This window comes from Haplochromis burtoni, unplaced genomic scaffold (genome assembly GCF_018398535.1).
Source record: "Haplochromis burtoni strain Fernald_Lab_line unplaced genomic scaffold, NCSU_Asbu1 Contig_464, whole genome shotgun sequence".
NCBI classification, from domain to species: Eukaryota; Metazoa; Chordata; class Actinopteri; order Cichliformes; family Cichlidae; genus Haplochromis; species Haplochromis burtoni.
In genome coordinates, this window is record NW_024582825.1 from 242,821 (window position 1) to 263,826 (window position 21,006).

At 43.9% G+C, this 21,006-nt stretch overlaps 1 protein-coding gene across 1 annotated transcript in view; it reads right to left on the reverse strand.

Annotated features, from left to right (window-relative positions):
* Positions 1-4,528: 4,528 nt before the first annotated feature.
* fscn1a (fascin actin-bundling protein 1a) overlaps positions 4,529-21,006 on the reverse strand; it is a 17,712-nt gene continuing 1,234 nt past the window's right edge. The window contains exons 2-5 of the mRNA XM_014341315.2: positions 10,606-10,762; positions 9,411-9,532; positions 7,258-7,425; positions 4,529-6,966 (exon numbers count right to left, since the gene is read on the reverse strand). Of these exons, the coding sequence (XP_014196801.2) occupies positions 6,758-6,966; positions 7,258-7,425; positions 9,411-9,532; positions 10,606-10,762 (656 nt within the window). The 3' untranslated portion in view covers positions 4,529-6,757. The remainder of the gene's footprint in view (positions 6,967-7,257; positions 7,426-9,410; positions 9,533-10,605; positions 10,763-21,006) is intronic.

Below are 21,006 nucleotides of genomic sequence, written 5' to 3' on the forward strand. Positions count from 1 at the left end.
TTGAATAAAGGAGATTTCTGGCAACGCAGTCGATGCTGTCACTTACACAATTCAAGCTCTCAATAGTTACCCTGGTATTATGATTGAAACACTGTCATGGATGGAGGCATGGCTTTTTACAGTATTAGAGGAAAGTGTAAGTACACAAGTATAGCAAACATACTGAAAAGTACATCTGAAGAGAAGGGTGTGTGTGTTAATGTGCTGCAGTAAACGGACTGGGACTTGTAGAGTTTACTGAGGACCTTCTGCTACGAGCGACACGCACAGCGCTTTTATTCTGTACCTCTAAGCACTTTATCTAACATCCACACACACTCAGACTCTGATGGATGCATTGAGGGTAATTCGGGATTCAGTGTCGCCATGCAGAGACAGGGATCAAAGCTTCCGATTGGTAGAGGACCTCCTGTACTTCCTGTGCCACGACATGCTTCCTGCTTAGATAACAGCATGCTAATGCATCCAGTCCAGAGCCGACAAGAAAAATAAACAGTTCGTCCACTGTGGGCCGCTTCATTTGGCCCAGTCAGTTTAGATCACTATATACTTCTAGTGCTAATTACATAACAGCAGCTGACAGAGGGTTTCATCCCCAGAGTAGTGCTTTGCACATTTGCTACCTGCTTCACACCAGGTAGGAGACACAAATCCCTTTGAGTGTGGGTGTTTGCATCTAGTGCAAACGCTCTGCTACATCCAACATGTGGAGCTGTGTGAATAAGGGCGCAGACAAAAGTAGCAATAATAGAGGACTTCAGTCACAGCAGCAACACAGACGTCCCTTATGTTATTGTATGTCATAGGTGGAGTACCTTGAATGCTCATTGTGTGCAGAAAAGGTCATATAAATATACATGGGCCTGTCCTTAACTGCACTGATGCAAAGGGCAAATCAGGAGTTCAGTCAGTACAATAACAGCATCGCCGTCATCTATTTAAACCTCACATTCATCAGCGTTTTCACCGTACTATTTGTCCTAAGGTAGCAATACCTTTATTATCTCCAGCTGTGTTACTATATTTTGCTGCATATCTTTACTAATATGTCAAAACCAGCCATTCCAATATAGTTAATTTCAGTTAGGAGACGCAAATCCCATAAGTAGCTATGATTAGAGGATTTCATTTATGTCACCAACACAGACTGTACTTTTAGTTTGAAGTCTTGTGTGTGATAGGTGGGGTACCTCGAATGGTCATTGTGTGCAGAAAAGGTCATGTAAATATGCACAGACTGTCCTTATCTGCAGCGATGCATAAATGTGAACAATAACAGTATCACCATGGGCTATTCAAGCCTCTAACAGACAAACACCGAGTCTTTTCCCTGAATAGTGGTTGTGGAGCCGAAGCTCTGAATGGGATTGAACGATGAAACGGATTTTAAATGCGTCGCATTCTGGCAGGCCTGAAAACACAAACCACAGACGTGACCTACATATCTTCTGGGACACCTGTGATGGACAAATAGTGCCTCAGCTTCCTGCTGCTTCCTGTTATTTTGCATCCACGTTCCTGTGCTCACACTGCTGTATACATATTGTTTGCATGTTACATGGTGACCAGCACAACCTCTGCGGAGCAGAGTGAGAGCAATCTGGGATGTCTTCTCGCTCCGAATCAGGATAAGGAAATGCATCATATAAACAGAGGTCCTCACAAAAATAGAACTGCAGGCGTGTGTGTGCATGTGTGTGTGTGTGTGCATGCATATTGGAGCTCTCCTCCTCAGGGAGCGCTGGTGTCTGGCAGCATTTGGTCCCCTGATGGTTTTTGCTGCTCCACCTCCGCTGGCTTTGTTTGTGTGTGTTATCGTCTGTGTGCCTCTTTAATGGCTCTGTATGTTTTTAATGAGCATGTGCTTATGCAGCTGTATCCCCTCAGTACAGCTACCTTTACCACCAACCCACTGCTGATGTGAAACTATGCAGAAAGCGTCATTCGTGCCTTTGATGGCTGATTTGTAAAAATGAGTCAACCTGCTATTCATCCTGCACAGACCCATGTTGCTCACTAAAGAGATTACACGCTGACCCACTGACCCACTGCCTGAGAGTGGAAAAACATGGTGATGGTGGGAGGTAGATTTGATTAGAGCGGAGAGAGCTGATAGCGAAGGTGGAGGAGAGTGTACGTTCACACAGGATGGATGCTGGAGGAGGAGTCCGCACAGTAGAGCGTGGCTCAATGAGCTGTTCTCTGATCAAAGGGGGACCTCCTCCTCCTGGTGCTGTTCCCTAAAGGCTCCTCACCCCTCACCCCTCACTGCAGTCCCACCCCCTCAAATTAAACCTAACCAGGCCTGAGCATCAGTAATGCAATGAAGGTTTTTGACACTTCACGCCCTGACAGTGCCACACACACACATTATCCAAGCTTCTAGCAGCTGGTGTTTCCATGGTAACACTGCTGGGGTGTACAAGATGTGGGTGGAGACAGCGGCCATTTCGCACACAACCTCTCCTCCCTCTCTCTCCCCCTCCTGGCAGAGAGAGCGAGCCAACCCAGCTCCGCCTGCAGCCTCACACTTCACCCACAAACCGCTGCACCCATTCCTGGGATCTGGGTCATATTCTGAGTGACTCATTTTTTCAGCAGAATCAGTCAGCAGCTGGAGGAGGAGAGGAGGTTGGGGGGCGGATTAGATAGGGTGGTGTATGTTTGTCTTGCTATGTTGGGTGTTCCCCTGGGATCTGCAAACCTGACAGGGGTGTGTGTGTGGGGTGGATGGATTAGAGGGCTTCTCTGGAGGCCCCAACATTACATTACCACCCGAAATGTGCATTTGTGTGTGTGAGTGAGCAGTTGCCCTTTCTCTGTGCTAGAATAAATGTTTCAACACAACGGCTCCATTCAGGAGACAGAAAAAAAAAAAAGTGTGTGTGTCTGTGTGTGTGCAACAAATGGAGCTGCTGTGGTCAGAAACTGGCAAGAGTCTAAAAATGAAGCTATGATTACATGAGAAACGAGCAGGGGAAGAAAAGACTAGGGTTTCCAGAATTATCCAGGTTGAACTTGGAAAATGTCGTCTTCTTGAGGATACAATAAATAAATCAGTTTGCAAGAACAAGATAATTTAGCCTGAGAAAGTCTTGGGCTTCAAAGTAAGCTTTAAATGTCGAGTAAAATGCACAGACTTTCTCCTTATATGTGTTAACAACCCTGCCCCCCTAGTCTGGCACATTCATCGCCCTGATCCGTCCTCTGCGGTTGAAGAAAGTAGTGAAGAAAGAGAAAATATGTGAAGCTTTTGGATAGTTTTCTCCTTCACAAGTTTACCTTCACAATAAAGCATGTGAAATGAGACCATCAAAGTGCAAGATGGACATGAACGTCATCTTATTTCCTGACATTTCACATGTTGAAATATTAAAAAAGTAAAAAGCAAACTAAGATGGCAAGAACAGCCTCCCCGCCGAGTTCTGCTGGAGATTTCACCCTGTTTTTCCTTCCCACAGTCACAAAGTGCTTGTTCATAGCTGATCATCTGACTGTTGGTGTGATTTGATGCTATATAAATAACTGAATTGAGATGAAAAGAATCAAATATTTGTAAGTATTTTTAAAGTCTGGAACCTGTAAAGATCCCCCTTTGACATGTCTCTACTGGAACCATTTTGTGCTGCTGTTTGCAGGTCTTTGCAGCTTCAAGGTAGCCTTCAGCAAGTGACAAATGCTATTGCATTGTGATCTTAGCGGTTTTAAATCCCCAGTTTTCCTAAAGAAGCACTTTGATAGGACACTGCTTCAGAAACATGCAGGCTGCTTCTAATACAATCCGTCATAAAGTGTAGCTCTCAGATCCAATCAGCAGCCACAATATGAAAAAACTGACCCAGTTAATTTTGAGTGCCCACACCTCCACCACGCTTCAGATCAGGAGTACTTTTCCAGGCTTTTCTCTTCCCATCATTCTTTAAGTTTATCTTAATTCTTAATCTTAATTTGTCCATGAATGTCTTTCCTGGACTGATCAGACTGCTTAAATCTTGCCCCTACCTTTTTGTAATGCGATACCTCTGGTTTGCATCCAATAGTATTTTCCTAGTTTGAGGTTTTCACATTGTTTTTCTTAACCATGGAAACAATTCTGTCATCATGCACTCTTTTGTAGTCTTTCAGGCCTTTTGGAGTTTTTGATTTTTATAGACTTACGTTGCTCCATAAGCAGATTTTCTTTTTGAAAATATAGGAAAATATTAAAAATGTCTGCAATTCCACAGCAGTAATGCAATATTTACATTAAACTCCTCAGACTAAAATTTAAAGCCTCCATTTGATCATACCTGACTGCTTCTTTTTCACAGAAACTATAACTGACTAGGTGAGCTGCGTGATCAATGTAATCAGAGCTTTGAGCACTACTACTGCAGCAGATGTGCACTTTTTTTTTTTAATTAAAACTACATGCAGTTTAAAAAAAAACCAAAAACAAAACACAGTTCTGGAGAGGAGGTCACTGAGGACACCAGGGTTTTGTCTGAAACTTGTCAGGAAATGAGAAAAAAAATACCATTGAGCCACATAGCGTTCCAAATCCCAGTTTTATTGGTCGTTGGATTTTAGGTGAACCAATGGCACGAGAGAGAGAGAGAAAGAGATTAATTCACAAATATCAAAGAAAAATTATACAAAATAATACAAAAGGAAGTTCCAGTTATACAAAGCAAAGATGTGGACTCTTTTTTTTTTTCTAATTTGTCTACTGCCCGAAAACTCAAGAGTAAGGCACAGTCATTACCACATGTTTACCCTTCCACATCCGTTTGTCTAAGCCCATGTCTTGGTTACCTTGGAGAAGCTGGTTTCTCCGAGGACAACTGCTCCTTTTATTCACTCGAGATTCTCAACCATTCATGCCAAAAAATAAAAAAAAATAAAAACCTTCAGAAAGTTGGACGTGGGCTAAGCAGTGATTGGTTTTCCATACTGACCTTCAGATCAGAGGAATGCTGGATGATGATGGGTGGAAGAGCCCAATAATTCAGGTGGGGGCGGGGGTGCACGTGCCAAGATCATCTTTGCTGGATCGTTAAAAAAAGAAAAAAAAGAAAAAAAAAGCAGCAGATAGAAACTTTCTGCTTCTGTTAGTATGAATGCAGACTGCTGAAGGGTGGAGAATCGAAGAGGAGGTGGGGGAGGACCCGTGGGTGCAGCGTGCTACATGACTGCATTACAGACCACTTGTAATCAAACGCGAAACCAAACTACTTCTTTCCTCCTTTTAAAACAAGTCTCTACTGAACTTTCACCAACAGTTCAGACATAAGAAAAAAAATCCAACGCAAACAGAAATGGAGACGTCGCTGTAAATGCGGTCATGGCGCTGCTCGGACCGAAAAGAAGCAGCAGATGTAGGGAATGGGGAAGGGGTGTAGAGGTGGACAGGCAGTAGGAAAACCGTCCCCGGACGGTGTGCGAGATGCTCGACGGGACGTTGTTAGTAGCACCAGGTTCCAGTTTTTGTCGGTTCCAGTATCAAAGGTTTGGTCTACATGTAAAGGCTGAGGCGTGCGCCAAGTCGAGGGAATCGAAAAAGCAGCTTTCAAAGAGTTTATAAATCATTTTACTCCAGTTTTTATTTTTTAGGACTACCTACTGTACACTTACCCATGATAATGTCTGTGCCTCGGACATGGAAAAAGAAATGAATCCAACTGTGTTTCACAGACTTTTTTCCTTCTCCATTACACATACCACACGTGGCCCATCATTTTTAATGCTTCACTTAGTTTCTTTACACTATTCTTGTGACAATAGCATTAGCGATCAACTTCCTACTTCCCATCGTTTGGTCTAGGAAATCAGACTTCCTGCCAAACCAATGAGGAAACAGCTAGAGGAACTACACGGGAAACTGTTTGGACATTTCCTACACTTGAGATGAAAAACGGGCGAGACTGAGCCCTTCGATCAGAACATCTTCAACATCTTTATCATCAGCAGATCCACTCCAGTTGTATCACAGTCATCACAGGCGCACGAGGCCCGCTCATGAGAGAGAAAAGGAAATTAAGAAAAAAAACAGCCTGGTGAGAAAACCAGTTTCTACAAGAGCCAACCATCAGAGAAACAGACCTCCTCCTTCCTATCTTGCAGCCACCTGACAGGACGCAGCGATGAGGTTTGAGTCTGTTTTCAGAGATCAGATCAAGTAGAAAAAGGACTCTACCAGATCAGCTCAGACACCATAAATACTGCCACCGTGTGCCGCTCACACAAACAATAGAGACGAGTGGAAAGACGAGGGGGTTCACTCAGAGAGGAGGGGGCTCTTTAAACGTGGCTCTGCTCTGCTCTGGGGGGGAGAAACAGCCCAATCGTAAGGCGAGGACGGAGTGAGTGGCGGAGGATGGGGGGGTGGGGATGGGTCGAGCAGCAAACCAGATTGGAGCAGAAGAAAAGTGCACAGCCCCGTGGTAACTATGGCAACAGATAAAGGTCGGCACTGCAGAGCAGAGCTGGAAAAAAGAGAGGAAGGATAAAAGGAAAGGAAAAAGGAGCGTCTCCTTCTTTCCTTCTTCTAACCTTCCTGTTCTCTCTGTGCAGTTCATCAACATATAAAGTTATAAGTACAGGATATACTGAGGAGCAAGAGGGGAGGGAGGAGGGGAGGGGGGGGTGAGGACACCATATATGTGTGGACGGGTGGTGTCGTCGAGCCGCCGCCGTGCTCTCGTTTCCCTCCTCCGGCATCACGGCGGCAGGCGACCACATCCCCGTTCGCCGCGGGTTTTCCCCCTCCGCTTCCCCCTCAGTACTCCCACAGCGTGGCGGTCTCAAGGTCGTCGGCGTTGGCCTTCAGCACGCCAGCGTGGTCGCCGCGCAGGTATTTCCCGTCAGCGGCGTGGCAGATGGCCAGCTTGTTGTAGTCGCAGAACTCAAAGAGGAAGTCGACGGGCGTGTCGCTGCTGCTCACCACCGACTGCTCGTTCCCCACCATCCAGTATTTACCTGTAGAGTCTGCAGGAAGAGTGGAGAGGAGGCACAGGGGAGGAGGAAAAGTGAGGATTAAAAATGATAATCATGGGGAAGAAACAAAAGATTGAAATCCTTTTTTGGCACAGACACCTTGTGAGTCCATAGTGAAAATCTAAATCTCTTGGAGAATAAATGATTAAACCCCCCGTGTCCGTGTCTCTCCACATACTGACGTTATAGCATCAGCTTGCTGACTGTTTAAGGTTACTACAAATGAAAGTTTGCATTAATGTGACTTCTCCTCTGCAGGACCCAGTTGTGTCGAAAACAGACCTTGCAGGCTGTACGCTCCATCTCTGAACTCCAGAGTAAAGTAGTCATAGGAGGAGCGGTTGGAGTCCAGCGTCCCGGTCACCTTCCTGCAACCGATGAAGCCGTGCTCCCCGCGCAGCACGATGATCGGGCGGTTGATCAGCTTCATGATGAACTCCTCAGACTCACCTGAAAGAGACAACAGATGTGTCAGAGCAATGTGCGGTCTTCACATCAGCACATTGTGCTTCTTTGTTTTGCTGGAATGCTGCTTATGATTAAAAATGCTGACTCTTTGTTCTCATTAAAAAATAACGTATGTGATGCAACTCATGTCAGAAATCTGTGTCAGCGAGTGCTCAAGCTGCCAAAGCCTCCTGAAAGAGAAACTGCAGCACAAAGCAAAAACCCGTCAGCTTTGATCCGCCAATGCTGGAGACCAACGCCTGATCTATAAGCGGAGCATCTTGTGATCCGCTTGCTGACTTGTAGTTTCTGTCAGCCTAAATTCTGTGCAAAAGCTTGGCATTTCCTTTTTTAGAACCTCTGTGCCACCGACTAATGTGAGGAAAAAGGTGTTTGCAGAGTGTTGATCTGCCTATTAAATGCTAATGTTACATGCAGCCAGTTAGCACAAAGACTTTCATCATGTGCTTGTAGCCAAAGTTAATAAACACTTATTAATAAAAACTTATCTGGCCAAGCGTTACATGTATAAAAATTCAGTGTAATGTCAATGTAAGGACATCAATGTAACACAAATCAACCAAACTACTTGACAATATGTGTGTATGAGGAAAATCTGCAGCTGTTAGCTAGCCGGTTAGCTAGCTGGTTAGCACTGACATCAAATCTGTCTACAACTACAAAAGACTGTTAGGAGAAGCTGTTATTTCAACATTGTCTTCTTATATCTGACCATTTTCACAGGGAAGATCTTTTGTTTAGAACTATGAATCATTCAAGAATGAAGAAAAGGCACCCAACACAAGCAATTTTAAATTGCACCTTTAGGCACGTTGTTGCTAGCAGCCTATTGCAAAAAACCCCCAAAAAGAACACATTTGTTTCACTTTTTTTTCCTTCCCCCGCATAGAGCTCTTAGGTGAAAGGCCTGACACACGACCTGAGAGATGTATCCAGAACTTCACCTGACCCATCTACTGTTCACTGATGCCTCACGAGAAATGGTCTCAGTAGAAAAGGTGACTGTCAAGAAGTCATTCTTACTGACAAACGGGGAGAAAAGGCTGTAATAGGTATACCAAACTATACAAGAACTGGACTGAAAATCTGTGTCAATGCGCTTTGCAGTGATCCCCAACACACTGTCAATGGGATAAAAGCATATCTGCATATCTCGATAGAAAAAACACAATGTTACACTGTCAGTCATGGATCGGCCTCCCCAGAACCCAAACCTCAACACCACTGAAGCAGTGTGGGATCATCTTAACAAAGAACAGAGCAAAAGCCAGTCAACATCCAAAGAGGAGCTTTGAATGTCCTTTAAGAAGCCTGGAGAACTGTTCTATACCTGCGCAAGAGAGTTCAGACTGTGTTGGAGACTAAAGGGGATCTTACCAAATATTGACTTTCAGTCTTGTAAAAACTCAGTTTTTGAAGTACTAGAAGAGCTTAAAATATTCAGTGTTTGAAGGTAACATTAAAAAAAAAACCTTCATAATGTCAGCATAACCTGTATTTTCTAAAATGCCAATATAATGTGTTGGGCAATGGTTTCACTTTCCATGTTGTGGCTGATAAACAGCACATTCATGGCTGTGAGAGATATAAAGATGTTTTTTGTTTTTAGTCAGCAGGAAGCTTTTCACTCATTGCACAACACTGGTAACAAAAGCCAGCCCTTATTTATTTTTAGTGTCACACACACACTCTTGCTTGCTCAGGAATTTTCCCATGATGTTTCCAATCAGCACCATTAATTCAATACATCGAGTAAGAACTTGGCAAAAAACGCAAACGAAAAGACTGCAACAGAGTTAAAAAGCATTAAACAGCTTACAAAACAGAACCCCTCCACTCAAGTGCACAACTGGAGCCACAATTGAATTACTTCCACTGCACTGAAATTCTCCCCGTCACTGCAGAGGTGTAAATTGGGTATCCCCCGTGCGTCTGTTTGCACGGCTGTATCAACACGTCGCACTAACCTGCACTGTCGATGGTGGCCGCCAACTGGCCGTTTTTCTTGGCGGCGACGTATTTCCCATTAGCAGCCCGGAACGTCAGCCTCTTCCCACGCCACTCAATGTCAAAGTAGCAATTAGCTGATCTGCAGAGACGGAGAGAAAATTAAAATGTAAGAGTTAAAGGAGTACCCAAAAAAGCTTACACAGCAGTCAGATATGCAGTAATGCACTCGCAGGATTGTCAGCTAAAAAAACAAAACAAAAAACAAACATCTTCACAGACTGAGACACCCAGCAGCTTTATCGCAGTGCAAGTGACTCTTGGGTAATTGGATAGGTAGGATCCGGGTAGAGGGATAAGCTTGAAGTCTTTGGTTAAGTGGAATCAAGTAGCTTACTAAATCCTTTCACTTGGGAGAGGATTTTTTTTTAAGTTGATTTTGATTCTCTGAAGCTCGGAAACATCCTCAAAATGTTTTCAGCAGACCACAGCTGGTTTAAAAAAAAAAAAAGCACTTTGGTGGTCTAATCTGCGAGAAGTAAACAGAGGGAAATCTCAAGAATGTGATTGAGGAATCTGGTGAAGTTCCTGCAGGCCCCCCTCAGTGTCGAGGATCTGCTCGGTCTTATCTTAAACAGAATGATCTGCTTCTGAGCAAGTCACATGCTTGTGACCGAGCTGATCAGTTTACTGCTGTCCTCTGCATCATTCCTGCACACGTGCAAACACGCTAATGCTAAACATCTGCAGCTCCTCCTGATCACCGCACATAGTTTCCTCAAGAAAGAGGCTTTAAAAGTAAAACTCTGTTAATACTGAAGCATGACATGTAAAATGACCAGACTCCCACTCCTGGATCTGTCTGGGGACTCACAGAGAAGTGACTCAAGAGCATAGGGTCAAAGGTCAGGGGTTAATAGCTAGCTCTCTGGTTGGACTGAACTACTGTACATTAAAGCAAATGACTCCACAGGTTAGGGCTGCACACAAATGCACTTCAACTCCCACAGCATGCCACAGCTATGAACATGCCATCAATCCCTCCCACACACAGGTCAAATTACGAGTGAGGACTAAACACCAGAAGCTATGACGAACCAGTTTGAGTTTTCCACAGTCAGCACACACACACACACACACACACACACACACACACGGACAATGAACGGACCTCACTGAAGCAGGTGTAGCTGTGATGATGCGTGCGATTCTTACTTAGTGGAGGCCGTGCACTGCAGGCCGCCGTTAGCCGTCAGGGTCCAGTATTTCCCAGCAGCAGTCCGGAATGCGCACTTCCTGTTTTCACGGCAGATCTCCATCTGGAATACCTCTTGGTCGCTTTCTTCATCCTGATTGGCTGACAGGTCCATACCTGTGTGGGGTTAAAATGTTGGGGAGACCTTGTCAAGCTGATGAATATGAGAGGGATATGAATAACCACATAAGATTCATCATTAACATTCAACACACACGCACGCACACGTGAGGCAGGTAACCGTATAGTAAGGACTTCTTCTGAAACTTCTATACAAACATTCTCCAAAAGCTTTTTCTTTGCAAGGATTATGAGGACATCAGCCCTGTCCTCATAATTCAATATGTCCGGACAGCGCTGCATGCACCCTTATACCCACCGAGGTATACACAGCCCACACGTTCACATCCGCTGGTCAGGATCAGACGTACCAAATGAACAACATCAGTCTGCTTAGATTAGTGAAGGATTTAACACAGCTGCACACAAACCCACACCCACCCACTCACATCTGTCCTGGTCTAGACAGACCCCACTACACTTCAAAAGGATCAGGCGTCACAGTGGACGGTCACAGCACACAGAGAGTTTGCTAGCCAGCAGTGACAACAGTCTCTGCAGGAATCTGAGAATGCACAGCAGCTCTGAAGCTAAATACTTACATCTACATCCCCAAATAATGATAAAATATTAACATGTTTCCATTTTTAGCATGAAAACATCATTACTCAACTAAAGTATAAGTTGTTGGTTTTGTAGGCATTTAGTATTTCAGAGATATTTTTCCCCCCACTCTGCATTATGTCAGTGAGAACATATCCCTAATATGGTCATCTCAGGCACACAGAAGCTCCACCCACCTGCTGTTCAAACCTCCTGTTCATGAGGGGCAGCCAATCAGATATCAGAAGAAAACTGCAACAAGGCCCAGTGTAAGATAAAAGGATTATTTTGAACTGTGAATCATGCAAAGCTACTATAGCAGATTCCAAGAATACGAAACGAGAGTGATGGTGTCCCTTAAGGTGTACCAAAAGAAATGGGAACTATCTGAATAATTTGATTGGCTATTTAATCGATGGCAGCTAGCCTTGACAAAACTTGTAGGCCAATTTAAAAAAAGAAAAAAGCTTTAGCTCTGTGAACATTTAAAATACATCACAGTTATAATTGTCATTTCCACGTCCTTCTTCCCCTGCTGTATATCTGTAGTCCAAAAAAAAAACTACAAAAATCAGTGAGTCTGTGAGTGCATGTGTGTTTGTACAGATCAGCAGACCTCATTAAAATCAAATCAACCTTAGTCAGGCACTCAAGAGCAACAAAGAGGTAAACACATGAGTCAACTATAAGAGCGAAAACCCAGACGCACAAATACAATCTAAGCAGCACAAAGCCCGCCATTGTATATGATGAAATCATACTGTGCACTGACCTATAGCCAGAGGGCTCACAAAAGAGAGAGAGAGAGCCTGTCTGCTATGTAAATGTGTGCAGAGCAAGAGGTGAGAGGGCGAATCAGGAGAAGACGAAGAAAAAAAAAACAAACAGAAAAAACAGCCGCACAAGTGACACAACACATGTTTGTGAACACATTAAGAGGGGAACCTTTACCCCAACAGTAACTATTCTGCCAGCAGCACTCAGTAACAGTATTCACACAGAGCAAGCGTTACATGAAGGTGTTCAACAGTTACTGCTCACGGACTGTGTCTGGCGCTCGGGATTGAGTTTCTGCAGAAAAATGCAGAGATGCACACATGTGCACACACACAGATGATTAAGAAGGAAAATATAACCATAATGGGAACCACATGGTGGAGAGGAGGGGGTACGGAGGAAACAAGAATGTTCATTTAGAAGGGTTTGAAGAGGACAAGGAGAAAGAAAACTGGCAAAAAAAGATCTGTGTCCTCCAAGATAGGACACGTCTCTGAACTCTCCTCTAATGCTCGCTGCTTCCTGCTCAGCCAACGCAACTCTAGTAGCAAAGCAGAGCCCATGTATTACCGAGACTGTGGCTATGCGTGGATCAAACCATCTGCTGGTGGTTTTGACCCATGACGAGCTTTTGGCTGGTATTAGAGACGACTTTACAATGCAAATAGCAAATGTGCTAATTTTAAAAACACTACAAAAGACTCTTATGAAAGTCATTCAAAACCTCATTTTAATATGAGGTCTTTACTTTTGAAATTTTGACTTGTAAATGATAAGAGCACAAAGAAAAAAGCCCGTCAAGCGTGAGTTATGTCATCTGGGTTGTGTTAATGTGAGCTGTTCATTCAAAGCAGTAGCATGGGCTCTGTTTTGATACAGTGTCGAGGCGGCTCTATGAAAAACAAGCAGTTTGATATCCAGCTCAGGAAGTTTGGGGTCAAACCAGACAACCAGGGCGAGGCGAACAAGTCAGTGTGGTAATTGCTGAGCTTTAAAGAGCAGGTGGTAGGTGGACTTGTTACTGTGGACAGAGCCAAGCTAGCTGCTTACATCTGTTCATTTCAAGCTAACCTGGTGCTAACCTCAGCTTCATACAAATGTGATGAATTACATACGAGACTCACAGCACTCAAAGTCACTGAACAGAAATCTATTCAAAGGCAAAGTTGGTGGTTTTCTCGCGTCGTCCTCCAAAAGAACCAATCAAGAGCCAAACCTGGAAACCTGAGCCACTCATCAATGACACATGGAGCACAGGTGTTGGTGGCGGCCATATCTATTCATTAGTATGCACGTCCTCCTATCATTTTTCTTTGCTGGCTGTTTCCATATTATGAACTGGCATGGCTTTTTAAATCAGTGCTCTGGTGAAAAGAGCTAGATATGTTCATATGGTGAAAAATAACTTGCATGAAAATCCTTTAACTGCTTTCAAAGACTGCACACTCACTGGCCACTTGTTCAACTCCTTGTTATTGCAAATCTCTCAACAGTCAGCCACATAGCAGCAACTCAACACATCTAAGCAGGTAGATCTGTTCAAGACGACCTGCTGAAGTTCAAAGCGAGGATCAGAATGTGGAAGAAAGGTGATGCAAGTTACTTTTTATACATAGCATGATGTTGGTCCAAGTATTTCAGAAACTGCTAGTCTGTTGGGATTTTCCCACAGAACCATCGGTTTATAGAGGATGGTCTGAGAAGAAAAATGATTCTCTGGATAAAATAGCTTGTTTATACCAGACAAGAATGGACAAGCTGTTTTATGCTGAGGAGACGGTAATTCCAACAACCACTCGTTATAACCAAGCCATGCAGAAGAGCATCTCTGAATGTAAAACATCAAACCTTTGAGCAGTTCAGCTACAGCAGCAGAAGACCACAGTAGAAGAAAACCCATCGAACTGATGCTAAAACTCACACAAGATCATTAAAATTGGACAACAGGAGACTTGGAAAATGCTGCCTTGTCTGAGGAGTCTCAGTTTCTGCTGCAACATTCACGTTAGAGACAGAATTCGGCATAAATAACATGAAAGTTTGGATCTATGCTGCCTTGTACCAGCAGTTCAGGCTGCTGCTGGCGGGGTAATGTTTTGGGAGATTTTTTCTTTCTGCTTATGAGGCGACCGGTGAAATTAGATTACAGCTTCAAAACGTATAGCTGTGTAACCACACATCTTATCTGACTGTCATCAGTCAAGAGGATAAGCATACTTCCCAAACTGGGGAATTTTTCAAACAAACAGTTTATTCAGTTGCGCTCTGCCCAAGCAAAACAACTACTTCAGTCTAAAATAAAACAACCGCTGACACCAAATCATCACAAGGCTCGAATACGTTCATTTCAGTGACCGATGACTTGGGGTAATATCAAGCATCACACACTTTTAAACTCAGTCTAAAAATATTGAATAAAAGGTCAGCAGGGTTCACTTTAGCTTCCGTTTTTCATTCTCAGTTCAATGTTTTTCATTTACTTCATTTTTTGTACAAATCTAAGACGTCTGATTTTTACGTGTATGTATAATGTGCATTTTCACACAGACACTGAAAACCGGCACCGGCTAAAGTCTGGCGTGAGTTTGGAACTGTTAGTTTCAGCGGAAAAACAAACATGAATTTCACTATATGAAAATAAACCCGGAAACTAAGACGCAGTTTTGCATGCTGAGCTGATTTGAGTAAATGATTCTCTGAATATCTGCTTTGAATAAACTTCAGTCAGCCTTGCAGATGGTGTCAGACACTTTCACACATTCGGCTGCCTTGTCTTGAGTTATCACAAGGACATTTAAAAAAAAAAAAAAAAAAAAAAAAACCTGCTATAAAAATACCAGACTGACAGACAAAACAGTCACCCTGAAGGCCGTGCAGCCTCAGCCGGGGGCCGAGGCTGCTACACAACCAGATCTGTCCACACTGATCAGTCTTGAAGCTCACAGGGTTATGAAGGACAGAGAGGGTCTGCAATCATGTACACACACCAGCAAACCACACATGCCGATTCCTCCCAAACCTCATGCACACACTCTACTTAAACAACCCCTCCATCTTTCTGTCCACTCCACCCATCGCACTCAGCCTAATGGCGGCAGGCACAGATTGTCCTCAGTGAGCCAGCACCAGAGGCCTGCTGTGAACGCACGCGATTCTATCAAGCCTACTTTGTGTGTTTGTGTTTGTGTGGCTCCTATTGTTCACCAGGCCCTGACTGAGGAGGCGACCAGCTGGGGCACAAACAGGGAGCCAGATCATCAGCTTTTGTTCTGATCCAAACACACAGAGTGTAACCAGCCGGCCCACACTGACTGAAACACTGCTGCTTCAACTCAAAAAACAAAAACAACACACATGCATGCAGAGAAAAGGAGGTCAGGCATGTGAGAGAGTATCGTGCCCGGGGATGCCCCAACTCTTTGGGCAAATTGATTCAAACTGTGTGTTCAGCTCGTCTCTACTGAAGTACAGTTGCTGTGAACTCAAGGACGGCGATGTGGAGACACACCCAGAGCACGGCAGGATGACACGCTGGAGACCAGCTGAACCCTAACCTATAATAAAGCGCAGACATCGAGGAGGAGAGGTTCCCCCCCTCGTGGGTATGCAGCTGACGCGAGGCCGATCCTCTGGCGCGCTCCCAGCACACAAACACGCAGAGGGCGTGCAAACATTAAAACGCCAGCGTGCCCACTCAGTCACAGCCAGCGAGCATTACCAAGGATGCATAAATTAAATGCTTCCCATCTTTTTTATCCTACTGGTCGACCTTGTTGCAGTGAGAGAAAGCAAATAGTCGCCCTTCACCCCGCGGGGATTATCGCACACCAGCCAAGGTCAGAGCTGCGCCTCTCACGTCTCATTTCCTGCTCGCGGGTGGGGATGAAGGAGGCAGATAGGGTGTCAGGGCTGACTCGTGGCCAGACACAACATGGAGCCAGTGTTTCTGCTTCCTGAGTTTACCACACATTGCACGGTTGGTTTCACCCTGACTAATGTGCAGACTTAAAAATTATTTATGAATTAGGAGATGAGGATTCTGTCAAATTAATGCAAAGCAACCACAGATGAATCTGTAATCCGTATAAACGACTTTATAGGGAGAAGCAACCATTTAACAAGAGTGAGCTTTGTAAGGCAATAGAGATGTTTAGGCTGGCTACATTTAAAGCTCAGTTTGTTCGATCCCCAGACTGTGCAAGTGTCTTTAGTCACACCTCATTTTCTGATATTTCGCTTCCAAGGAGCCGGATTTTCTTAAAATATGTCATCTTCAGGCTGTTTTTCGTTGCATCAGTTGCAATTGATCATTTTCAGAGGAATGGGGTTGTTTTTTTGTTACTACTCACTGAATCATTCAAGAGATTTAAAAACCGGCTCCCAGCTCTAGAGATAAATCAGCATAGTGTCTGCACATACTGGACAACTTGGTATAGAACCAGTTTTAAATAGTAAATTTATTACTAGCATCACGTCAAAAAAAAAAAAGAAAAAAAGAAAAAAAAACAAACATTAGCTCACATTTTGTTTACTTGAATATCTGAAAAATGCCAAAGATTCATCATTAAGAAATAAAGGTGAAAAAAAGAATGCAAAGGCCTGACACGGGACCTGAGAGGCATGGATTGGCCTCCACACCCCAGACCTCAACCTTGTTGAACATTATTGGGATCATCTTGACAAAGAACAGAAGAAACAGCAGCCGAAACCCAAAGAAGAACTTTGAATGCCCTTAAAGAAGCCCTGAGAACTATTCCTGAAGATTACTTAAAGTATTATATACTTATATACACAACTATACACATACAGTATATGATATTGCATGTTTCAACAAGCTGCTGCACTTCTTTCTCATTTTCCTAGCAAATTACAAAGAAATAAAGGGAGACTTAAGATGGTACACAGTACTGTAAGCTAACTGTTTCACAATGGGGGGTTGGAGGTTTGGTTGAATCTGGTTGTTTTCATAGTCCTTTGGGTTTTATGGAGACAGCAGGAGCTTTGTCACCAAAAACCAAAGACCCCCCGAGTCACCTCACATTTGCCCCTCAGGGAATTGTTGCTTACAAAGAACAGTCAACACTCGGTGGTCACAAAGCAACCACCGGTCGCCAACAGGATGTGACGGATTCTTATTGTTTTAGCTGACAAACCAGCACTCAGTCTTCACTCACACTTGCCCTACAGTTTAGAGGAAGAACAGGCCACTAAAGGGCCACCGAGCTGCAGGCTAACTGACTGATAATTGCGTCCGAGTCCATATGCGTGTCGTTAAACAGCCTCTCTGAGAATTCGTGACCAGAGACAAGAAGAGTGGATGTTATGAGCCGGAAACAAGCGGCAGCACAGAGTGAGTTTAAAAAGCAATTACAAATGCTGTGAGCTCAGATTAGTGAACAGCAAAAACTGTGGCACCGTTTGGGTTTTGTTTAAAGTCGCACAATGACGGACATCAGACTTTACGTGAACCAATATGAAAAATTGGATTTATTAAAACACTGCTGGGCTGTAGCAATAAAATAAATCACAGAAGGGAGTAAAGAGTCAGCTCCTCTCTTGTAAAAACATTTGCAACATTTTAGATTAATGGAGGTCTCATGAAGAAGTGCAAACAAAAGCACTGATAACGTTTCTAATCCCATTCAGCTCAGAGTCTTTGGTAGGTGTGTTTGGATGAGCTGACTTAATACTATCAGCTGAAGCTGCATTCATAATATATTAACCATCTGCACCGTTGAGGTGTGCGGATGCAGATTCCCATGACGTAAACACAACAAATCAAATGTGCTAAACCTGAAACGAGCAGCTGAATCTTTTTCCTCCAGCGAGCTCCACTGTAACACGGTGTCTGTGCAAACTAACCTGCAGTAGCCAAAACTGAAAACACACAATGCAGACCATAATTGTATCTTAAAGTAGGGGTGCATGAGAAAGATAAAAAGAAAAAAGGAGAATTTCATGACTCAATAATCATGGCCGACTAATGAAAGGATGTCTAAACTGGATTTACTGCTTTTGAGCGTGAGAACTTGACAAACAGCAATTAAGTGCGAGTCACCAAATCAACAGTTTTGACTGGACAAAAGCAGCTTTCAGAGTGACCCGACTGAGCTGGCCCGAGCCAACACCCCCCCAAAAAAGCCAGCCGATTTTAACCATCATCACGGCTTGGGTCTGTCAGCCAAATAGCCGCTTTAGAATGGAGTGGAGGGGACTATAAGCAGCTGTTGATTTGAAAAAACATCTGGAGGCAGTTTAATTCCACTTGGCATTTAATCTGCATCACAATGATCCCGTTGTTGGCGGGCTGAATGTGGTTTTCCCCCCTCTCAAGATTCGGATCTTCTGCTCGTTATAAGTTGTAGCAGTCAGAAGGGACGACTTGGGTTGAGTCACCCATGAGCAAGGCATCATGGGTACATGTCTGATATGATTTCCAATATTTCAGCATAAAGCAGTCTGATGGCAGTGCTCCTTTCCCTGCACCGTTAAGTTAAAGCAACGCACTTAAAAGTGACTCACACCACCTGTGACATCACTCGCTGGTTTGTAGACGAGTTCTGGTCGCAGGCAAGAGACATTCTGAACCCAACACCTCTGTTTGACCTTTTTCTCACTGAAAAACATCGCGTGCAAGTACATTTTTGTTTGTCTACAAGGTAACCATCAATGCAGATCCACCACGCTGCATCCAATACTCCATGTGTCACTCGAATCGTAAAGAGATAGATATGACAAACTGCAGTTTCCTCGATTACAAGCCACTTAGTATCAAAATTTGCTTAAACACATGCATGTAAGCAGGATACTGCACCTTCCATAATAAACTGTGGTGGAGCAGCCAGCCATTCAGATCACAGTGTGATTGTTTTTGTGGTGGATTATTAAAGAGCAGTTCGTGCTCTCATTGCAGGGGCCCATCCTTTTAATACCGCAACCTCCACCTTCAAAATGGACCACCATTTTGTGGGTTGGGACTGAGCTTGAAGGTGGACAAAAATAAAAAAAAAATAAAGTAGCAACTCCTACTTTGTGAGTCGAGGATGAATGTCTCTGTGACAAGTAAACAAAGCAGGGAGACAGAGCAAACATGCCCGGGTGTGACAACGATGAGAGAGGAAAATGAAAGGATAGACAGATCACACTTCATGAAAATAGAAGCTGTAGTTAAAAAACAAAGCAAAAAAGCCACTAAACCACCAGTCTTCTCAGCAGACGCCAGATATTCAGAGCGATTCAGAGAGCATCAGTTATAAGTCGTTCATTACTTTCAGAGCCTCGCGGCCTCATGCAAATACTCAGAGATTACTGCGCTGGCTCACAGTGATATTTAGAGAATGATTCACACACTCTCGCTCTGATCTCAAATTTCTGCTGAGTTCATCATACTTTTTTTTGTTTCGGATTAATGATGGGAAAAGAGATATTCAGGCACACATCAAGGCTGACAACTGTTCAGCATGCGGCATGCCATGACGACTGGAGACACACAGCAGCCAAGCCTGAAGGCTTGGTATGAGTGGGGGAGGGGAGGGGGTGGCAAGGCAGGAGGAGGGGAAATATAGAAGAGGTGTTAAAAACAAAGGTTAGAACAATAAAGGAGACAGAGACTGGGAAAAAAGTATGGAGGGGTGAGGAAAAAAAGGAAGGAAGGAAGGAAGGAAGGAAGAAGGTGGAGGGAGAAGCTTGTGTCCTTGCCCAGTCATGCAGCGGAAAATCAGACATGCATGAAGACCATGAGCTCTCACTCAAACAGTAATGGAGGGAAGGGGGAGTAGATTGAAGAAAAACAAAAACTATTTCGCCTTATCGAAGCTAATAATCACATCAGCAGTGGATGCTGCTGTGCATCTTTCTTAATGAGACACAAAGGCTCCAGTTTCAGCTTTTCCATCCACATTCACTGGACAGCTGAGACTGTGGAGCTTTTTCTGCTGCACAGATGGTGAGGACTCTAGTGTTGCATTTTTAAATGCTCCTGGTCATATCAGTCAGAACCTCACCAGACCTAAATTAAGCAAGCTGTTTTGGTATAAAGACAAAAGTAGCAGTTGCCTACCAAGTTTTCAGTCATCTTCTCCCCTTTCTCTAACTGTGGAGCCATTCTGCTTCAGTGGCACGGTCAGCCTTCCAGTTTAAGACTGTTTTACATTTGAATGAAGGCACGCGTGCACACGGTGCTCTGTGTGTAAGAGGCTGAGAACTCTGTGTACATGGTGGTGGTTTGTAAAGTTTACTGACCATAGACGATACAACAGTGCTTTTAATCCGCTCCAGCCTGAGGGGGTTGGGAATAGCGAGGGGTGGGAGGGGTGGTGGTGGTGGTGGGGGTCCACTATATTAAAACCCTCAGCTAATGATGGCATGGATTTCGTGCTGCGTTTTGTAGAGGTGGGCTGATCGATCCAAATATCGATAGTATCGATACCAATGCTGGTATTGACATCAGATGGATATAAGCGTGATAGAATCAATGGAAATCATTTACCCCAAACATGCACTATGAAAAATGCAAAAAACAAAAACCTAGATTCAGAGTACATGAAAAGCTGAAAGGTGGGTTTTTGTTGCATTAGTGCCAATTATAGTGGAATGTAAAAATCAGTGATTCAGTGGTCATTGAAATGTGCTCAGAATTTGCAAATTAGAGATTCCTCTCATAAATCATGACACACTGCTCTCCCCTACATAAACTGCCAATATAGTTTAAAAGTATTGGTACTGGTATCAACAACACTGGCCCTGTATTTGCTTGGTATGGCACACAAGGAGTACTTTTTATGCAAAGAGGGTGATTTGGCCCAAAAGACATTGTTTAAACATGTGTAAGTGCGCACAGGCCTCTGGTGTGGGACTAGAAGTCTAGGCCATGCTCTGTGTCCATCATTCAGAGTGTGTGTGTGTGTGTGTGTGTGTGTGTG